The following is a 20,038-nucleotide window of genomic DNA, read 5'->3' on the forward strand; positions in this document are numbered from 1 at the left end:
AAAAGCTAAAAAAATAAAAAATAAAAAAATAAATAAAACTGACCTAGAGAAAGCATTTGAATAGGTGACCCAGAGAGACAAAAGAATGGAAAAAGGGTGAGATTAAAGGATAGCTCATATTTCAGGTTGTAAATGTTCAGATAAACAAAGAGTGGTATTAATGGGAAAAACAAGTGTCAGATGACATGAAGTCTGATCTTGGTTTGACCATTAACTGCCTTTCAGTATATGGTGTTAGTTAGAAATAGTCCCTCTCTTAGACTGATTTCTCCATCTCCAACCTGTATGTGTTAGACTACAGTTGCCTCGAACAACACGGGTATGAACAAGCACGGGTCCAACTTATATGCAGATTTTCTTCAGTAAATACAGTACAGTACTATAAATGTATTTTTTCTTCCTTACAATTTTCTTAATAACATTTTTTCTTTTTTGTAGCTTACTTCATTGTAAGAATACAGTATATAATACATATAATGTACTAACAATGTGTTAATTGACTGTTTAGGTTATCAGTAAGTCTTCTGGTCAACAATAGGCTTTTAGTAGTTAGGTTTTGGGGAAATCAAAGTTATAACTCAGATTTTTGACTGGGTAGGGTGTCCATGCCCCTAACCCCTGTGTTTTTCAAGGGTCAACTGTATTTGAAAGGAGAACCCTTTGAACCCTGATTCCCCCACTCTAATCATGTGGTTCCCACAGGGGCTAGAAATCATAGTATTCCTCACCCTTGGCACAGAAGTAATGTGTCACTCAAACCAGGGCAAAGGGAGATTTTGCAAATTGGGATTAAGAGAAGGGGTTCAGTCCTTCTCAGATAGCAAAACTGAGATGGAGTCAGAAGCTAGTGGTAGCCATGGCCTTTGCTGCACAATGAAAAAGTATTGCTTGACCCAGAAATCTTTGTTTTCTGTTGGCAGTGACTCCATACTGTGTTCAGAGATAAGGCTACTCCTGGTCCTGGGCCCCTCATAGGTCCAGCTCTCCTGAACCAGCCCCTTACTTCTCCTGCTTAGTATTTTTACAGTTTACTAAGTGGTACTTTTAAATTGCTTCTCATGGGGCACCTGGGTGGCTCAGTCAGTTAAGCATCCGACTCTTGATTTCAGCTCAGGTCATGATCTCAGGGTCATCAGATTGAGCCCCACATCAGGCTCCATGCCCAGCATGGAGCCTGCTTAAGATTCTCCCTCTCCCTCTCCTTCTGCCTGCCCCCACACACACTTGTATGCACGTGCTCTCTCTCTTAAAAAAACAATTGCTTCTTACAATGATCCTTTATGGTAGACATGATGTCTTATATCAAGGATACCAGGGTGAAATGACCTGCTGAAAGTCACATAGTATGTAAGAGGTAGAGCAAGGTCTTGAATCCAGGATGTTCAATAAATACCAATAAATAAATAAAATGATGCTAGAGCCAAGCACCATTCTCAGGCCTAGGGTACAGTGTGGAACAAGACACAGTCTCTGCTGTCATGAAGCTGACAAAACAGTGTGAAAACAGACCAGTAAACAGGCAATTAGAATAAAGTGTGGTAAATGCAAACACAGGGGGAGTATAGTGACCTTCTGAAGGAGGGGAGAGTGGTACTAAATCTGATCTGAGTTAGGAAAAGCTGCACAGCAGCGTCACTGCCGGCCTATATGGTACCTGTCTGTGAATCAGGAAAAAAGGTGCCCTTTCCTCAAAATACTTAACTGCCAACTGCCAGAAAATTGTAATAAAAATATATAAATCTGTAATATCTATGCTGCAATTGGCACACCCTAGTTATGTGCAGTATGCAACCTTCACAGCTGTGTGTGGCACCCTGCTTCCCAGAGGAAATAATGTTTAAGCTGGAATCTAAAGGGCAAAAGTGAGTTAGCAGACTCCCTACCTGTAGGCCGGTGGCATGTCCTGGAATTGGGTCTGCTGCTAAACAGGCCGTTGTTTATTTAGGCTGCACGGCCCTCCTGTGGCTGCTCTTGTGTCCTCATAGACACTGCACCCTTTCCCTTCGCTTTAGCCTGCTCTCCCAGGGAACCCAGAGCACTCTCTCCCTGCAGGTCATACAATCTCCCCAGACCTGTTTGTCTTCCAGAGACTAGGTTAAGAGTTTGTGTTTCTGGACCGTAGCCCTCAGTGGTGCTTAATTCGAAAAGGAAGAAACCCCAAGAGAAAACCTGATCCTCTCTGGGAGGGGCTAGCCTGGAGGGTACAGTATCTGAAGGCTTGGGGATTATGGAGCCTTCTCCTGACTGGCTGCTAATTATGCCATCCCCTGGACTGCAATTTTTTGTTTTTGATTTTTAACTGTGGTGCTTAGCTCAATAGGAGAAATAATGAGAAGGGAGCATGGAACCCTGTTGCTCTGAGAATCCTAAAATATCAGACCTGAAAGAAATCCCATGGTATGCTCCACCCCCCCGCCCCCGCCCCAGCATTCTTATCTAAGTGAACATAAACAGCAAATGCAGACTTAAAAGAGAGTAGAAATGGCTTGGTTTTGTAAGAGAAAACGGAAGGGTTCAGTAAAAGACCCGGACAGCTCCATCTTACTGGCTTTGGTAATATTGGGAGTTCATGTGTTGCTGGAATGTATATGAATATTAGATATTTTAGAACCAGCTGACAGGGGAGCTATTTTCCTTCCCAGATCATCTGCACCTCTATATAAAGATAGACCAGAGTCACATTTCGATGCCCTGGATGTCTTGACCATGAATTTATCTCCACTTTTGAGATGTTACTAGTCCCCATTCCTACACTCTACTGCTTATCATAATGCTTGTTATATTGTGTTATGTTATGTTGTAATTTTATGTATATTATATATTATATTATATTATATTATTCCTGGGTTTACTGGAAATTCTTTTCATTCTACACCCCCTCCCTTTCATGCCTCTCTGCAAACTCTTCCAAGATTAATGTAGGGAAGCTGTTAAAATCTTAGACTGTTCAAATGGAAGAACATTAAAGAATGTCTGGCCTAGTTCTACAGATCACAGCTAAGGAGCACAGGCCCAGGGGGGCTTTGAATGACAAAGGTCAGCCAGGGAGTTAGAGACAGAGGTTAGATGTCAGGCCTGGTGTTCTTTCCACCACTGACACTATCTCTCTTGCCAGGTGATTAGGTTGGGATGAATTTTGGCATGGTTCTGAAAAGCCCAATGTCTTATCTTTCTAGCTATAAATCCCTTTTTCCCAGGTCCTTCCTGTTCCCTCCCTTGTCTCTCAAATTTTGAGTCTGATCCAGGAGCCCCAACAGGTGTTGGGCCTGCCTCTCGGTGAATCCTGAATCTTGGCTGGCAGGCTCCTGGGGGTGGAGCATGCCCTTGTGCCACCCAATAGGCTACCAGATCAGTTTCAAGGTCTCTCTGGTAACTTCCAAGGCCAGTTCTCCTTTGTCCTTGGAGAATCCAGTGATTAGCATGAGAAAAGTCTTCAAGTCTCCTCTGAGCCACCCAAGGGTGAGGGATATTTTATTGCTAACCTGCCTTGAGCTCCCTAAGGATTTTTCTCTTTTGTACTAAGCTTGACACAGTATTAATATACAACAGACGCTATTAAAACATGCCTGTTGGAGGGGCACCTGGGTAGCTCAGTCAATTGAGTGTCTGCCTTTGGCCCAGGTCATGGTCCCAGGGTCCTGACCTGAGCCCCACGTTGGGCTCCCTGCTCAGCTGGGGATCTGCTAGTTGGTCCAACTTACCATAAGTCTATTTTTCACGAGGGCTTTAGGTCTCTCCTGGGAGGGAACTTATCCTAAGGAAAGTGAGAAGATAGGCAATGTGGGTCCAGAATAGACTTCAAAATCAAAGAGGAGTGAGTCTAAGTTCAACATATCATAGACTGGTTTCCTGGCCTCGATGCAGCCCTACCTCTACCCCCACCGTTGGCACATGCTAAGTAATTTCTGGAGGGGAATGGGGGTGAGGAGGAATCAGAAATATAGAAAATATAGAAAAGCTGCTTTACTAAAAACTCCGAGTCAAAGGGCATAAATAATACTTATTGAAAGCCCATGTGACAAAGTATAGCATGATCAGGGGAGAAAGGTAGTCTTTCCTCTGCACAATCCGTATAATGGGCTCTCTGTACTGTGGACTCCTGAAGGGTCAACGTCACCTGGCATCTCATCAACACAGCATGTGAGAATCACTGTCTGGGTCTTCCAGAAATTAAAAGGAACATTTCTCAAGGAGCTAGGATAACTTTGTCAAGAGGTAGAGGCAAGAGCTTGCAAAACTATACACAAATTTGAATCACAGAGTAACAGAGCTGAAAGGAACTATAGAGATCATCTAGTCTACTAATTCTCAAACTGTTTCAGAGAAATTCTCAAAGGCCTGGGGAGGGGGAGAGAATGCTACAGACAAAATATAAATGTGTGGTAGGTCAAAGAAGGGAGAAATTGATTTGATGCAAGAAGGTTTTCAATAAAAGTAAGAGGATGAGTGGATGAATTAACCATCTAGGTCAAATGGCTAATAGCTGGAGGAGCTAAGATGACTTCCTGGCTTCTTGTGTATAGTCATATGGGCCGTTAGCTGTTACTTTTATAATGTGGTGGCTATGAGCAGATTACTCAGAATGGAAAGAATTTTGGGGTCATGGTGTATGTTTTGTCTGTATGTTCCTGCTCCTGGGAGAGGGGCAGAGTGGTTGTGCCTTTTGAAAGCAACTGGGTGACACTAAACAAGTATGCTCTTCCTGGAGTGTGTGGTTTTCATTATTTTTATATCCTCAGGCTCACAAATCAGCCGGGGCAGAGATGCCGACAGAAAGACCTAATGGAAGGAATATATTTGTTTCTAATTTAGAATAGGAACGACCACACCCTACAGATCAAAATCCATGGAAACTTCCACTGCTCTGCAGTACTGTGTTAAACAGCATTTCCAAAAGAGTTCTAACATGCTCTTGAGAAGGGATTCCATATCAATACTTTGGGGGAATGTTCCATATTATATCCTTGTCTTGGAGACGGATGTTGCTCATAGAAAAGTCTCTGACGAGCTCTGCAAAAGATGTCTAATTTAACCTTAAGCCAATGTTTTGCAAACTTGCTTCCTGATAGAAATTTATCCATGGAATATCTATTACTGTACAGAACACACTTGGGAAATGCTGAGGTAAAGACTACTGACTGGTAACAGAGGAGGTCTGGGTTGTGGTCCTGGCTCTGCCACTAACTTGCATTTTTCATCATCTTTGGACTTCAGTTTCCTCCTCTGCAAAAGGAGAGATTTGAAATCAATGATCTAGAGAGAAACAAAGGACTATCATTTATGGCACACTGACTCTGTGCCATGCACTGGCATGCCATCAGGGTCCTGACCTTAGAAGGGCCCCATGCTTGGTTTAATCAGCCGTCACCATCTGCTATCACCATCTTGAAATTCTTCATAATGTTTAAAAAAGGAGCTCTGCATTTTCATTCTGCACTAGGCCCCATAAATTATGTAGCTGATCCTGTGAGTGTGTGTATGTGTGTTTAGAGAGAGAAAGAGAGAGATTATCTCTAATATTATCTCTCATCTTCACATCAGTCTATCGAGAATGTGTGTGTATTATTATTTGTGATACACAGATATGGAAGCTGAGGTTGAAAGAGGTCAAATAAATTATTCAGGTTCACATGGGGAGTGAATAGCAGAGCCAGGATTCCAAGCTAGTCCACTGGACTCTAAAGCTCTTGCTTTTCCCACTAGACCAGCTGCCAGTGCAAACATTCTGTAATTCTAAGATTCTTTTGTTCTTCCAACTACTAGTAGATCTATCTCACTCTTCCAGTAACAGAAGAACTGCATTAATACCATTTGTTGTCTGAGTGACTGTCTGGCTAACTGAATTAGGGAGTGATGAACCAGATGTCAGTGAACACATGGCTAGGTGGCAGGGAATGAGTGGCTGTAGAAGTTGCACAGACATGGAGTCCAACAAACCTGGTTCTGCCATTTACTAGCCATGTGACCTAGGGCTGTACTTCTCTGTCTCAGCCCACCTCATAAGTTATTGTGAGGATCCAATGAAATAATGCATTGCTTAACACATGGTAATCTCTCAAAAGATTATTACTATCTTTTTATTAACCACACTAGACTTGCTATCAGAACACCAGCTATTAGAACTCATTTGATTTGTTCAATAACAAACGTAAGAACATTAGATTTCTTTACTTTTTTTAAATCAAATCAAGTTTTAATTTCTCTAATTCAAACCAAATTAAATTTAGGTTCACTCTCACCTACCAGGTTGGTGGGACATAAAATTTCAGAGCTTTTGTGGGGATGCAAAAACCTCAGGGCTCACCCAACTTGGGAAACCTGGGCAAGTGTCTTGAACCCGCTGTAGTCGTAGCTCATTGTTCAAGCAGGTGTGTTGCAGTCAGATGTATCTGGCCCAGTTGCTCAAGGCCTCTACTCCTATTCTATGCCTGGCCGCTAAGAGCTCCTGCATGGCTCCCAAAGCCATGGCTTGTGTTCATTCCCTAGGTGTCCTTGTAGTCGTCACTGCCAGAGATACTGGGAGAGAGCCAAGTGTGGGTCCCCATCACCCCTCCATCCTCCTGGCTTTGCTTCCCCCTCCCAAACATTCCCTTCAAGAATGTATAGGTTGGAAACAGGGACCTCTAAATGTGTTCCCCTGAGGTAAAGAAAGCCTCCCAACCTACAAAGGACTAACCGTCCTTCCAAAAAGGGTACAGAAAAAATTTTCCTATGTCTTTTTACTAAGCCCACAGCAGAAAAAAAAATTGATTAATTCATTCAATTATACCATGTTCTCAAACTTTTTCATCTTCTGTGAAGACTCCTGTAATCTGTTTCTCCCTTGGCCACTATATTTCACATCGAAGCCTGCATGTCTTACCTTTACTGCAAACTGGGGAAGTAGAGGGGTTTGGGGAAAGGATAGCACTGGACAGATTATGTTGCTGATTTTCCCTAGTTCTGGGTGAGAATTTTCACAACCAACTGTTTGGAGTTCCACATTTCAGATCTTCCGAACCCCTTGGGAACAATGAGCAGTGGGTGGAGAAAACACCAGCTTTGGAAACCTTGATTTGTAGGAGTACCTCTCTATGTAATGGCACAGACGGCTTGGTAATAGGGTATTGCAACAGGTTAGGACACTGATGTCCATGAAACAGGTGAAAGGGCAGGAAGTGCTGGGTCATTGGGAAAACAACGTTATCCCCTAGTGCACATAGTTATGCTAGGTGTCTGCCAAGTGAAGAGCAAAATAAGAATTTTGCTCTAACGTAGCAACAGAGCTATAGACCTGTCGTGCTGGGCCCTCTAGTGGCTAGTTCGTATTCAATGAACATAACGCTGTTTTCTCTAGCTCTCTAGTTCTTATTCAGTGAACTGTCAGTCTCCATCACTGTCTTGTCTTCTCTTTGGTTTTGTTAGAACCACTAACTGCCTCCATCTATATTCTGTCTTCCCATTCCTCTATCATTACTGGCTCAGAGCTAGGGCACAGATCTTGAGGGAAAGATTGGTTCCTTTGGAAACAGACCGACATGGAGAGTGGCATGTGGGTTTTGAGGGGAGTACCCCAGTAAGGAAGTGAGGAAGCAAGAATGGACAGAGGGAGAAGCTCACTCACAATGTGGTTGCAGCTGAAGCCTCAGCTGATCGTAACGGGGAGTTCTGGAGTTGACATGGCACCTGAGTTGTCCCAAATTGACACCATGGAACCAGACCTTTGTATCCCTGCATCAGTCTGCCATTGGTTGTGAGTCCCCTCCAGGAGGGGTCCTAGTCTTGGGAGAAACAGTTACCTGTGACCCAGGGCAGCATACAATGAGGGACGCAGCTGGTTGCTGTCAGCCTCTCTTCCCAGTAGCTGGGTGATGTGAAAGATCTGGGCAGAGCACCGCTGCCCCGCCGTATCTACTCCTGGGAGTTTGCATTCACATTCATGGGCTCCCTGAGCACTTTGTTGCTCTCTTTTGTCAGTTTTCCTTTGACACGGGGCGGAATAGCCCAGAAACAAAAGTCAAGAGTCCTAGATTGTAGCACAGACTCCTGCTGCATGACCTTAAGGATGTCCCCTAAATTATTGTGGCCTCAGGGCCTGGAAGAGAGTTCAATAACAATGCTTCACCATTTAAATTTTACAAAGTGCTCTCACATTCACTTTTTTTAAAAAAGATTTTATTTATTTATTTGACAGAGAGATAGAGAGAGAGAGAGCACAAGTAGGCAGAGAGGCAGGCAGAGGGAGAGGGAGAAGCAGGCTTCCTGCGGAGCAGGGAGCCTGATGCGGGGCTTGATCCCAGGACCCCGGGATCATGACCTGAGCTGAAGGCAGATGCTTAACCAACTGAGCCACCCAGGCGCCCCTCTCATATTCACTTTTAATTGAATCCACTGGACCAAACTCTCTAAACCAAATGGAGACAGAAAGAGTTTGAAAGATTGGAAGCACCATACACATGTGAGAGATTATGTAGCACAATACTCATCATAATGTTGATTTGTTCTCCAATTTATTGAGCATCTACTTTGTGCCAAGCTTTTTCCTAGTTGATGGAGGCATAGAGATACATTAGGCATGGTCCCTGCCTGTGCCTTTGCATTGTTTCTAGGAGAGGAAAAGACATGCCAAGAGAGTACAATGTGGTAAAAATTATAGAATCATAAACAGGGCAGTATGAGTGAAAGAAGCCTCAGTTTATGTGGAGGAGGGGCATAGATGGGGTCAATGTAAAGCTTCATAGAAATAGAATGGTTTTTTTAATTTTTATTGTTATGTTAATCACCATACATTACATCATTAGTTTTTGATGTAGTGTTCCATGATTCATTGTTTGTGCATAACACCCAGTGCTCCACGCAAAACGTGCCCTCTTTAATACCCATCACCGGGTTAACCCCTCCCCCCACCCCCCTCCCCTCTAGAACCCTCAGTTTGTTTTTCAGAGTCAGAAATAGAACATTTTTATAGGTAGAAAAACTGAAGTGGGTGAGCTAATCCTTGCCCCCACGAAGGCAGGGACTATGCCTACCGTATTTGCTGCTGTGTTCTTAGTACCAAACACGTTGCCTACATCTAGGTACTTAATAAATATTTGTTGAACGAATGAACCAAGAGCAGAACTGTAAGCCTATAGCTGTCCCACAGAGCTCTTTTCAGAAGTTATTTAAATAATCCTATCCTGGGGTGCCTTGGTGGCTCAGTCGTTAAGCATCTGCCTTCAGCTCAGGTCATGATCCCAGGGTCCTGGGATCGAGCCCCGCATCGGGCTCCCTGCTCGGCGGGAAGCCTGCTTCTCCTTCTCCCACTCCCCCTGCATGTGTTCCCTCTCTCGCTGTTTCTATCTGTCAAATAAATAAAATCTTTTAAAAAAATAAATTAATAATCCCATCCTTTCTCTGTCTAAGGGAGGTACAGCAATGATTCACATTAGATGCTTTCTTGAGATTAAATGCTTCTTATCTCCCAGCAGATTCTGTGGCTGGTCTCTCTGTTCCCCTTGTCTCCAGTGTTTCGAGTCAGTGCTGTAGGGGCTTAGGGACCCTCACCCAAGAGCTATCCCAATTGGCTTACTATTCCCATAGAATTGTGACAATGTCCTCTCTTTGTGGCATCTTGGTTGGGGATAGAAGGAGCTGGGCAGGGATGAGATGGTGACTTCTCTGTTTATTCCCTGAAGGGGAACAGAGAGGCCAGCCACAGTCTTTTGGGAGATTAGAAGGGTTTAGATTTAAGAAAGCATCTAACGTGACTCTCAAAGGAACCAGCTACAGTGGGGGAAAACATGGGCTTTGAATGCAGGCAAATCTGTGTTAACATCTAGACAGCCTCACATATTAAGTGAATGTTAAATAAGTTATTTCGCCTCTGAGCTTCTGTTTCTTCCTCTATAAAATGGCGATTAGGGGCGCCTGGGTGGCTCAGTCCTTTAAGCGTCTGCCTTCAGCTCAGGTCATGATCCCAGGGTCCTGGGATTGAGCCCTGAGCTCTGCATCCCTGCTCTGCGGGAAGCCTGCTTCTCCCTCCCCCACTCCCCCTGCTTGTGTTCCCTCTCTTGTTGTGTCTCTGTCAAATAAATAAATAAAATAAAATGGTGATTAAAAAAAAGTTAAGGGGCGCCTGGGTGGCTCAGTTGGTTAAGTGGCTGCCTTCGGCTCAGGTCATGATCCTGGAGGCCCAGGATCGAGTCCCGCATCGGGCTCCCTGCTCAGCAAGGAGCCTGCTTCTCCCTCTAACCCTCCCACCTCTCATGTACTTTCTCTCTCTCTCTCATTCTCACTCTTTCAAAAATAAAAATAAATAAATCTTAAAAAAAAAAAGTTAAGAGCTTTTGAAAGGTGAAATAAGGTAACATGCAAATTCCCAGCACAGTGCCTAGCAGAGGTTGGTTGCTCATCAAAAACTAGTTTTTCTTCCCTTTTTCTTTCCTGATCACTAACTTCTGACTTTCCTGCTCCCCACGAGCTCATTCTCTGTCAGTGTTTAACCACTGCCACAGATGGGTTCTCTGATTTCATCCAGGCAGATCATATTCTTGGTTTCTTAGTGGCACCTGAAAGAGGATTCTTTTTCCTACACGAGGTTGGCTGAAAGCCTTGCTTGGTCTATTTCCCATATGCCTAAACCAATATCTTAGACATTACCATGCCAGGGAGAGATGAGACAAGACTCACCAATGCCAGAAAAAAAATGAGCAAAAGTCACACTGCCGGGACAGGCTTGGTTATACCCACAAGTCTCCAACCCCCGCTCCACCTCCCCAAAACATGATCAAATCAGGGTAACAGCACTTCTTTCTCCTTGACAAGGTGGTACGTTTTTTTGTTGTTGCTCAAGGCCAGTCCTGGGGGAAAGAGTGAGGAGGGTAGGGTGAAGACCATTAGCTGTCCTCCAAAATCCATTTGTCCCTTCCATAGTAATAGGGATTTGGATGGGATATGGTTGCCCAGATAGGAACCTCATTTGCCAGCTTGCCTTGCAGCCAGTTGTGGTCACGTTACTAAGCCCTTGTCAGTGGATGTGAGCAGAAGGGATGTGCATCTTTTGCCTTGCTTAAGAGTAAATCTGTGGCCCTGGAATTCTGTTCTTTCTCTCTCCTCACTATCTAGAAATACCCCAAGCAAAGTGAACTTGGAAGCCACATGTTGAAGATGGCAGTCATTATCCTTAGTCCCTGAATGACTGAGTAGAGCAGAGCCATCCACCTACTGGAAATGCTGCCTTGGACCATACTGCATTGGACCTCCTCGTCAAATCCTTAAAGTTCTTCAAATCCTTCTTCAAATCTCCAGGAAACATCCACCAATACTTCTCTCTCCTCTTCTTGACCATCACTTGTAATATCTGTTCCCCACATTTTCTGGTATTTAACTACATTGTTTCCTCTGTGGTTCTGTTTGGTTCTTTCTTGATGTATGCCTCTTGTCTGTTAAACAGAAGGAGATCCTAAGATGTGATACTTTTGGCTCTGCTCCTGTTTCCCTAATAGCACCTCTGTAGTGGACACTGTTGGAGCCCAAAGAGCCCCCCTTCCCCAGCTGCTGCAGGTGTTGGCTGCCATCAGTTTGGAGCTGCTCCCTTCTCCAGAGATTTGGCCTCAGCCAAATGTGAGCACCTCTGGGAGGTTAAGTACCCTCCCTAGCAGCCAGCAGCCAATGATGTGGGACACGGGGCAGAAAATGATAGCCACAAAAGGTGGGGCAATTCTGTGATGACTACTGAGCTTCAGAACCTTCCTGAGGGGCCAGGGTGTTGGAAACCTCCAACCAAGACAACTTCCTTGGTTAGCTTTCTTCCACTGTGCTAGGCTGCAGTAGCTCACACGTGCCACCTGTCTCCAGAGAATTGCCTTCAGCTGATGAGATCCTCCTTACAGTCCTCCTCTGGTCCGCCTTCCCCACCAGAGTGGCCCACAACCAATGCCTCATTGATATGGGGGCATAAAAGACCAGCCCCCTGGCCTCAAGGGGGTGTAATCCTGCTGTGCGGTTTGTGCCCCAGTCATGTAGACCAGTTCCCTGCGGATCAGGCCAGGGCTAGACATGACCTGAGACACACTTTGTTCTTTATCCCTTGCAGGTTTTTCCTGAAAAGTGCCCCATCAATAAATGCCTGTCTCAGACTGTTTCTAGGGAAGCCAACCTCAAGCTAAGGGCACCAGTGCTCTGCTATCATTTCCCCAGATCACTTTCCCATTCACTTCTAGGGACTATTCAGATCCACACCCTGGGTTGGGTGTGCCATGGTGCCAAAACTGGGTTGAAGGTGGTGCAGCAGTTAGAGGAAGAACTGGTGGGCTCTACTGAAGTAATTATAAGGAATACCTACTAATTAGGGTTGTTATGAAGGTATTAAGAGCTAAATGAGTTAATGTGTATAAAATGCTTAGACCACCAGCTCACATATAGTAAATGCTCTTAAGTGTTAGGGCAGGGGTTTCTTTGATCTTTTTTACTTATGAATCCCAAGAGTGCCGAGATGTGTGCTTGGCACATAGGAGGCCCTGTTGAATGAGTGCTTATTGGCTCAACTGATGTGCTGGGATCTGGCCAGCAGAGGGCAGAACCAGTGCAGATAAACTATCCTGTGCACAGAGGAGGAAGCGCCATTGATCGCCAGACAGTTGGGGCGGGGCCGGGGGGGGGGGTAGAACTGAGAGTAGGGGAGTACTGAGGTAGATTGAGCCCCTACTTTGTGAATTCAGACCAATAAGTAGCTCTGGGCCTGGAAGTTGCCCTGGTGTCTGTAGCCCTTCTTTTGAACTTGTGACTGACCACTCCATGCTCCCCTCAATAAATCCCCTTTTGTGTTAATGCTAATATACATTGGGTTTCTGCAACTTGCAAGCAAAAGAACTTATATTCTCTTATTATTAATCCCTATGAGTGTAAGGACTGTGTGGAGGGGAGCCACTTCCATGGGTAGGGACACTGAAGTCCCAGAGATGCCACACTGGGCCTGCTTCCTGCTCAATTTCTCAGCCAACCACTGTCTTTAAGAGTGTGGTTTTACCACATTTCTACCCGCAAGCTTCCTTTGTCTTGTTTTCTTCTTTCACTTTGCTCATTTAGATCAGTCCTATCTTTCAAAACTCAGTTCAAATTCTACCTTTCTGTGAGTCCTCTAAATCTACTCAATCTCATTTCTTAAAACCCTTCTAGCCTGACCGTTCCTATACTTGATTGCATTTCCTATTTTATTTGGGAGTTTGGGCTGGGTGGTCTCTAAAATCCCATTCAACTGCAGATTTCTGAATCTGCTGTCTTCCCATATGTCAGATCTTCTAAAGTAGGTCTTCGCCTTCTCCTCCAAGAAGAGCTAAGGAAAGGCTTGAGCACACAGGGGGCTCAGCACAGATTTGTAGGGAGTGAACACAACTAACTGCTCATGGGAGTGAATGTGTTCTGTGATCATTCAGGAAACACATAGGCATTTATTTTTATTTTTTCAACGTGGAAGTAGCTTCCCCCTCCCCTTATTATACAAGCAACATATTTATGGTCAAATAAATCAAATATTACATACATTTTTTAAGTAGGAAAGAAAGATCACCCACAATCCTTCCCTTCAGAGATAACGGTAATTAAAATATTCTTTCAGAGTTTTTGCTATATACAAATATGTATGTTTCAATAGGGCCTCCTGGACAGAACAGTGGGAGGTTCCAGCCTGGGATTTGTAGCTTGTAAGGTATTCATGCGCCGCACTGCACGTATTAGACTGAACCATATGAAAACTACTCATAGTCAGCTGCTTTTTGACGTACAAACACAATTTTATGATTTAACCCAATGTCTGTGAAGCCCAGAATGTCAGAACTGGTAAAGCCCTTAGAGACTTTCAAGTCTAACTATTTCATTGTGCTGACAAGGGAAAAGGATCAGAGAGAGAAGTAACCAGCCAGTTCACGTCCCAGAATCCTTCCACTGAACCAGGTACCTGCCTTTCATACTCTCCTCCTTTTAATTTGATAACCTTCTAGGTGTGATAGCAATCTTCGAGAAGCAGGTTTCAATTTGGTATCAGAAAACTCCTCCCAGAATTTCATCAAGTCAGAAGAGGCTGTGTTAGAGGGAATGGCTGGGGATGTGGCTGGGAGGGGCACGGTGACACAGCTGGAGAGGCACATGACCCATGGAGCTAAAACAGGTCACCATTCAGGGCCCTGCACTTGCACGGCTCCTTAGCATCATAGGAGGGGTCCTAGTAATATATTCACATGGGAATATGTGTTTTCATATTTGCAAAAGCAAACTGTTTTTGAATTCTTTTTCTTAAGGAGGGCTCCCAGAATTGTAGACGTTTCAGGCCTGGACCCTGTCCTGTGTGGCGCAGATTTGAAAAGCACTAGGCAAGGAAACCAGAGTTCCTAGGTTCTAGTTATGGCCCTGCTCTGGCCCAAATGGCCAGAATGGTACTTACTTTGCTTCCCTCACAGGGAGTAAAATCACAAACGTTAAAATGTCTTGGAACACATAAAATGTGAACAAATATAAATAAGTCACCTTACTCAAATTCTTATCTGTGATATGACAATCACTGCTGCTTTTCATGGTCGTTGAAGAGAACACATCAAAAAATGTGTCCTCAGGAGCGCCTGGGTGTGGCTCAGTTGGGTAAACATCTGCCTTCGGCTCAGGTCACGATCCCAGAATCCTGGGATCCAGCCCGTGTCAGGCTCCCTGCTCAGTGGAGAGTCTGATTCTTCCTCTCTCTGCCCCTCCCCCTGCTTGTGCTCATGCGTACTCTCTCTCTCTCTCTCTCTCTCTCTCTTTCTTTCAAATAAATAAATAAAATCTTTAAAAGACATGTGTTCTCAGGGCATCTTCCTGTTTCATCTCCCTCTGCTACAACTTCCTTTTCTCTTTCCTCCAGCCTCTAGCCCCCAGTACTCCAGCCACTGGGCCAGTCATTGGTTATTATCTTTTGCTACTTCTATAGATTTGTTCATGGGGCTCCCACTGTCTAGAAAGTCTACCTTTACTGGAAAAAAAATCTTCATCCACAAGGCCCTGGTCTTCCAGCCCTTCTCCTCCCACCCTGATGATGACCTCCCTTAGGACTGTTTCTTGTTGCTCCTACAGATGGGGACACTGAGGCCTGGTGTGGTCCATAACTGAGTTCTGGTATCTTGATATGCTGCCATTCTCGGCCCCCTAGGGTCAGATCATAGACACACGGTTCTTGATGTACACGTGATAGGGGTCACTGAGCTTGTCCACTTTGCGGGAGCGGGTATATCCCAGGATGAGGCTGCCCACGGTGACAGCAAATAGAAACATGACGAAGAGAATGTACATGTAGGAGTTGTCATCACGGCCAGGTAGGCTGGCCCTCCGCTCCTTAGGCAGGTTGTCAGGCCCTGCCCGGCAGAGCAAGTTGCTGTGAAGAGTGACATTTAGAGCCTTCAGCACTGCGTGCAAGCTCTCATACCAGGTCTCAGTCCTGTTGGTGGTCTCCATAGCAACAGGGATCCAAGGGGGCAAGGAACTGGAGGACGCTCTGTTGGTGACAGAACAGAGAGAGGGGATAGCTTCTGTCACCTGCGGCTTGAATTCCCTCCTGACCCCTTCAGACCCCAACTAAAATCCCAACATCACAGTTTATTCTAGCTACCTGTTTACTTGTCTGTCTTCTCCATTAGACTGTAAGGTCAATACAGGCAGGGACCGTGTCTGTTTTACTGACTGCTATATACAAGCACCTAAGACAATAGTCAATAGCCGCTCGGTATATACTTGTGGAACAAAGCCTTCCTTGACCACTGTAACCCATATTAATCTTTTTTTGGATTCTATAAATCACTGAGATTTAGACTACTAGGACGTTCGGGCTTATTTACTCTAACTCCTTCCATTTTATGCACAGGGAAACTGAGACCCAGAGAGAATTAAGTGGTCTGTCCATGATCAGAGAATACTGGAAGGAGAGCCAAGACAGAGGTCCCTCTCTGTGATGGCCAGCTTAGAGCTCCTTTGGCTCCCAGGCCAGCTCCCGGCAGGACTGTGTGGCACCATCAGAAGACATTCCCCAGAACCCTCCTTCAACACAGTTCTTTTTTATATTCCACAGGCAGCATTTACAAGATGTTTGGGGATGGCATAGATTTCACTCTACCTGGAGGCCAGAGGCTGGGTCATTTGATCTCTCAAGCATCCTATGTGCCAAACACTCTAAGTATTCCTAGCTATTGGGGGGAAATTCTGTTGGAAATGAAGTGGTGGGGGAAGCAGGGAGAGGCTGATAATCACAGCAGACACTAGGGAAGAGAAGAACAGGGTTGGGCAGGAGGCTGGGGGAGGGAAAGGATCACTCAGTCTGGTTTGGGGTTTTAACTACCCCAGAGAGAGAAGGCACAGGCATCTCAACTATCCTGCCTTGTGACAGAAAGTCACTGTGTACCTGGTGTATAATAAATATTCCTTCTCCTTCCTCTCAGAGATTCTTAGTCTATAATATAGACTTCTTTTTTTTTTTTTAAAGTTTTTATTTATTTGACAGAGAGAGACAGAGCGAGAGAGGGAACACAAGCAGGGGGAGTGGGAGAGGGAGAAGCAGGCTTCCCGCGGAGCAGGGAGCCCGATGCGGGGCTCGATCCCAGGACCCTGGGATCATGACCTGAGCTGAAGGCAGACGCTTAACGCTGAGCCACCCAGGCACCCCCAGACTTCTATGTAGGAAAATATCCAAAGACAGCCTTGTATCCTAGTCTCTGAAAAACCATGTCATTCCCTTTAAACAAGGCTCCACACTCACCTCTTTTGGGAAGACTTCATTGAGTGCTCCCTACCTCCCCCCCTTTTTAAAAAGATTTTATTTATTTATTTGAGAGAGAGAGAGAGAGAGAAAACATGAGAGGGGGCAAGAAACAGAGGGAGAAGCAGGGAGCCCACCGCGGGGTTTGATTCCAGGACTGTGAGATCATGAATGCTTAACCAACTGAGCCACGCAGGTGCCTCGAGTGCTCCCTACCCCTTAACCATACTCCACAAGGTTTATCAGCACGGCCTTCCCTTTTGGCCAGCACTTACATATAAGACAATGTGTGGCTATTCTCTTGTGATTGATAAGGGTATCAGCAGTCCACATGTTCCTGGTCAGCAGGGCTGTGTCTCTCCCTTAAGTCTAGGGGACTACCCTGAGACTGGCTGGGTATTGTGCTTCCTCAGGGTCTACCTTGTGACTGGCTGGGTGTTCTTCCCTCAGCGGTCTCCAGTAAAGATGGCTACTTTAGGGACTTCTCCATAGGCCAAACACTCAGAGTTCACAGACTGGTTCCAAAGCCCTCCTTTATCTAGGTAGAGTTGTCAACCAACTGAAGTTAACAAACTTGACTATATCCAATGGCCTCTGCCCCAGAAAAGATGACAGTTATGACCATGATCAATATTTATGAACAACTCTATGAATGCAGAAGTTGGGGGGCCGGAAGAATCTAAAAAATAGAGTAGTCACCCAGGACTGGCCTACATTTCATGCAAGGCCTTTGGGGCTCCCTGCTATGTGGTGCTTGGACTACCTTGTCTGGATGGAGGAAGGGAAGAGAACACGGGCTCATGGACTTAAGATCCAGGAGGCAGAGGTTTTCATCTGCTACCCCACTTGTCAGGTAAGAAATTTCTGCCTTCTGTTTCCCTCAGATCGGCCAATGGAAACTAGCAGCAGCACAATGAATTAATGGCCCAACTAATCATTCAGCCAGTCATCATTTATGGAGGCCCACTCTTGGGCAGGCCTCATGCTGGGAGCTTGGGGAGGCTCAGACCCAGTCAGTCCCTGCACTTAGGGACACATTGTCAGCTGATCTATAAGGCAGGGGACAAGCCAGGGACTACTGGGGCTTAGAGTAAGAAGGGACAGATTCTGATCAGGGCTCAGAGAGTTTCACAGTAATAGAGGCCTCTGAGTTGGACCTTGAAGGGTTTTTTGGAAGTAGAGAAGGTAAGAAAAGCAAAGAGGTGAACAAGCATGACAAAAAGAATGTTTAGAAGAATAGAAAGTAGCATAAAGGGGTTGGAGTGTAAGATGTGTGGAAGGATGAGATAGGACATGGGATAGAGAGGCTGCCCGGAACCAGTCTCATGGACAGCCTTGAGGGCCAGGCTGCAGAGGTGGAACCTTATTTTGCAGTTGGGGAAAAGCCATGGAACAGTATTTTAAAAGGGGATACAATGATAAGAGATTTGTGCTTTGAAAGGACACTTTGGCTGTTGTGTGGACTGGAGAGGGCAAGAATGAAGACAGGGAGCCTAGTGACAAGGGTCTTGAAATAGTTCAGGTAGAAGACACAGAGTCTGGGCAGTTTCCTCATCTGTCAAAACGATTATCATCGGGAGTTATTCAATGGGTACAGAGTTTTAGTTTTGCAAGATGAAAAGGTTCTAGAGATCTGTTGCACAACAGTGTGAATACAGTTAATACTACTGAGCTGTACACTTAAAAATGTCAATAGGGTAAATTTTATGTATTTTTTTTTTTTTACCACAATTAAAAACAACATCATCCCTGCCCTGCCTCCCTCCAGGCTTGCTTAAGCATACAGTTTTATTATGATGAAAAAAATGTTTAAAATCTATTCTCCATTTTTGAGAAGTAAATACATAGACACAGTACATACAGTGATGATGAAGTCTTCCTGTTCTCAGGGGTCCAGGACTCTCTCCCAGAGCAGTCACTGTTACCAGTTTTCTTAGATATCCTTACAAGGTAGTTTTAACTGACAGGGCAGAGAAAGGGCAACCTCAATCTGGAAGACTCACCAAAGAACAGGCAAATCCTCCGTGGCTCTGAGTCAGCTTCAGGAATCTCCCTGTGGGTGCCCTCGGGCTCCTCAGCCCCTCAGCCTCTTCAGGGTGCCTCTGGACACATCTGGGGTCTCAGTATTGACACTGGGGAGCTGGGAAGGCCCAGAGCTGGAAAGCAGGGGACGAGGCAGGAAAGGAAAGAATCAGACACCCAGAAAACTCTTCAGAACCAGGGTGGATCCCCCAAGGCTGGGGCCCCAAGGGTTGTGCAATAGCCTTGCTGTGGGTGCTAACTCCCTTCCTCTTCCCCTCCCTTTCCTGCAGCAGCTGGGTCAGGCCAGTCTAGGGCTGCAGTTACAGGAACTGTGCCGTGGCCAAGGGACATCTGATTGCTGTCCCTCAACTCCAGGCCCGCAACGTCTCTATCGGGTGACTTTATGAGAAGCCTCGATTTAACGTGTGGACTTCTGCTCAGGGACCAGCTAATGGTGCAGACTCAAAATATTCCCTTTCCCAAGGGTACCGGTATCTTAGCAGAAGCCTCTAAAAGGCTGAAAAAGCCTGAGACCCAAGGGAATGATGCGTGTGGGCCGAATGGAGACTGGCAGTGGGGCCGATATTTTACATAGGAACAAACGATGTTCTTCCCAATGAACCTTTTTGCATCGACGGGGTAGAACACGGTCACAGCGTCAGCACTATCTGTAGCACAGCTCCTTGTGCCAGACAAGAAAATGGCACAGATGCGGTGGCAGTTTTATTTTTCCAGCGCAGGGGCTGGCTGGACCTTCAGGGTCCATCTGGTCTAACCTCTAGTTAACCGCCTTCAGCTTACAGTGAAGGAAATGGAAACCCGAGGAGCTGTCTTGGTTCAGCTGCTACTTGTATGACTTAGGGCATGTGACTTCCCTTTTCTGGGCCTCGGCTTCTGTCCACATCTGTAAAATGAAGGGGTTCTATCTACATAATCTGTAAGGTCAGCTCTAATATCCCACGAGGGTACAGATCACAAACCCACATTGTGAGATTACAGGAAGTTGGATAGGTTGGTGGAAGAGGCATTTTGGGGTCTTTCTAGAGCCCCTAAATCACAAGATAGAGAAGGCTGCAGACCTTGTTCTCACAGATTAAGACGTAACTTAATTACATCTGAGGAGCCCCAGGACTGAGGTACACTGAACATTCCTGCGTAGATAAACGGAGAGCCAAATCGGTTGACTTGTTCGTTTTTCCTCTGAACAGCCCATCTGCCCAGGTGATCTAGCCAGGGAAGGAGGCAGACTCTGTGCAGAAAGTGGGGATGGAGGGGTAGTGTGGG

General features: G+C 45.5%; 2 protein-coding genes across 8 annotated transcripts in view; both read right to left on the reverse strand.

Annotated features, from left to right (window-relative positions):
- The window catches only part of PGM2L1 (phosphoglucomutase 2 like 1), a 102,072-nt gene extending 83,248 nt beyond the window's left edge, over positions 1-18,824 (reverse strand). For 3 of the 7 annotated variants that reach the window (XM_028115996.2, XM_028115995.2, XM_088017611.1), the window contains exon 1: positions 18,736-18,814. The gene's annotated coding sequence lies outside the window, so the exon portion shown is untranslated. Of the gene's footprint in view, positions 1-18,735 lie in introns of all 7 variants that reach the window. The other 4 variants (XM_088017610.1, XM_028116000.2, XM_028115997.2 and 1 more) reach the window with 3 other exon arrangements.
- On the reverse strand, positions 13,390-18,826 carry KCNE3 (potassium voltage-gated channel subfamily E regulatory subunit 3). The gene is made up of 2 exons (XM_028116002.2): positions 18,736-18,826; positions 13,390-15,478 (listed from the first exon to the last, which is right to left on the reverse strand). Exon 2 carries the CDS (start codon positions 15,436-15,438, stop codon positions 15,139-15,141), a length of 300 nt encoding a protein of 99 aa, XP_027971803.1. The 5' UTR covers positions 15,439-15,478; positions 18,736-18,826; the 3' UTR covers positions 13,390-15,138.
- Between the last annotated feature and the right edge of the window lie 1,212 nt (positions 18,827-20,038).

Source organism: Eumetopias jubatus, unplaced genomic scaffold (assembly GCF_037043125.1).
Source record: "Eumetopias jubatus isolate StellerSeaLion01/CBP00866 unplaced genomic scaffold, mEumJub1_p1.0 scaffold_13, whole genome shotgun sequence".
In the NCBI taxonomy this organism is placed as follows: Eukaryota; Metazoa; Chordata; class Mammalia; order Carnivora; family Otariidae; genus Eumetopias; species Eumetopias jubatus.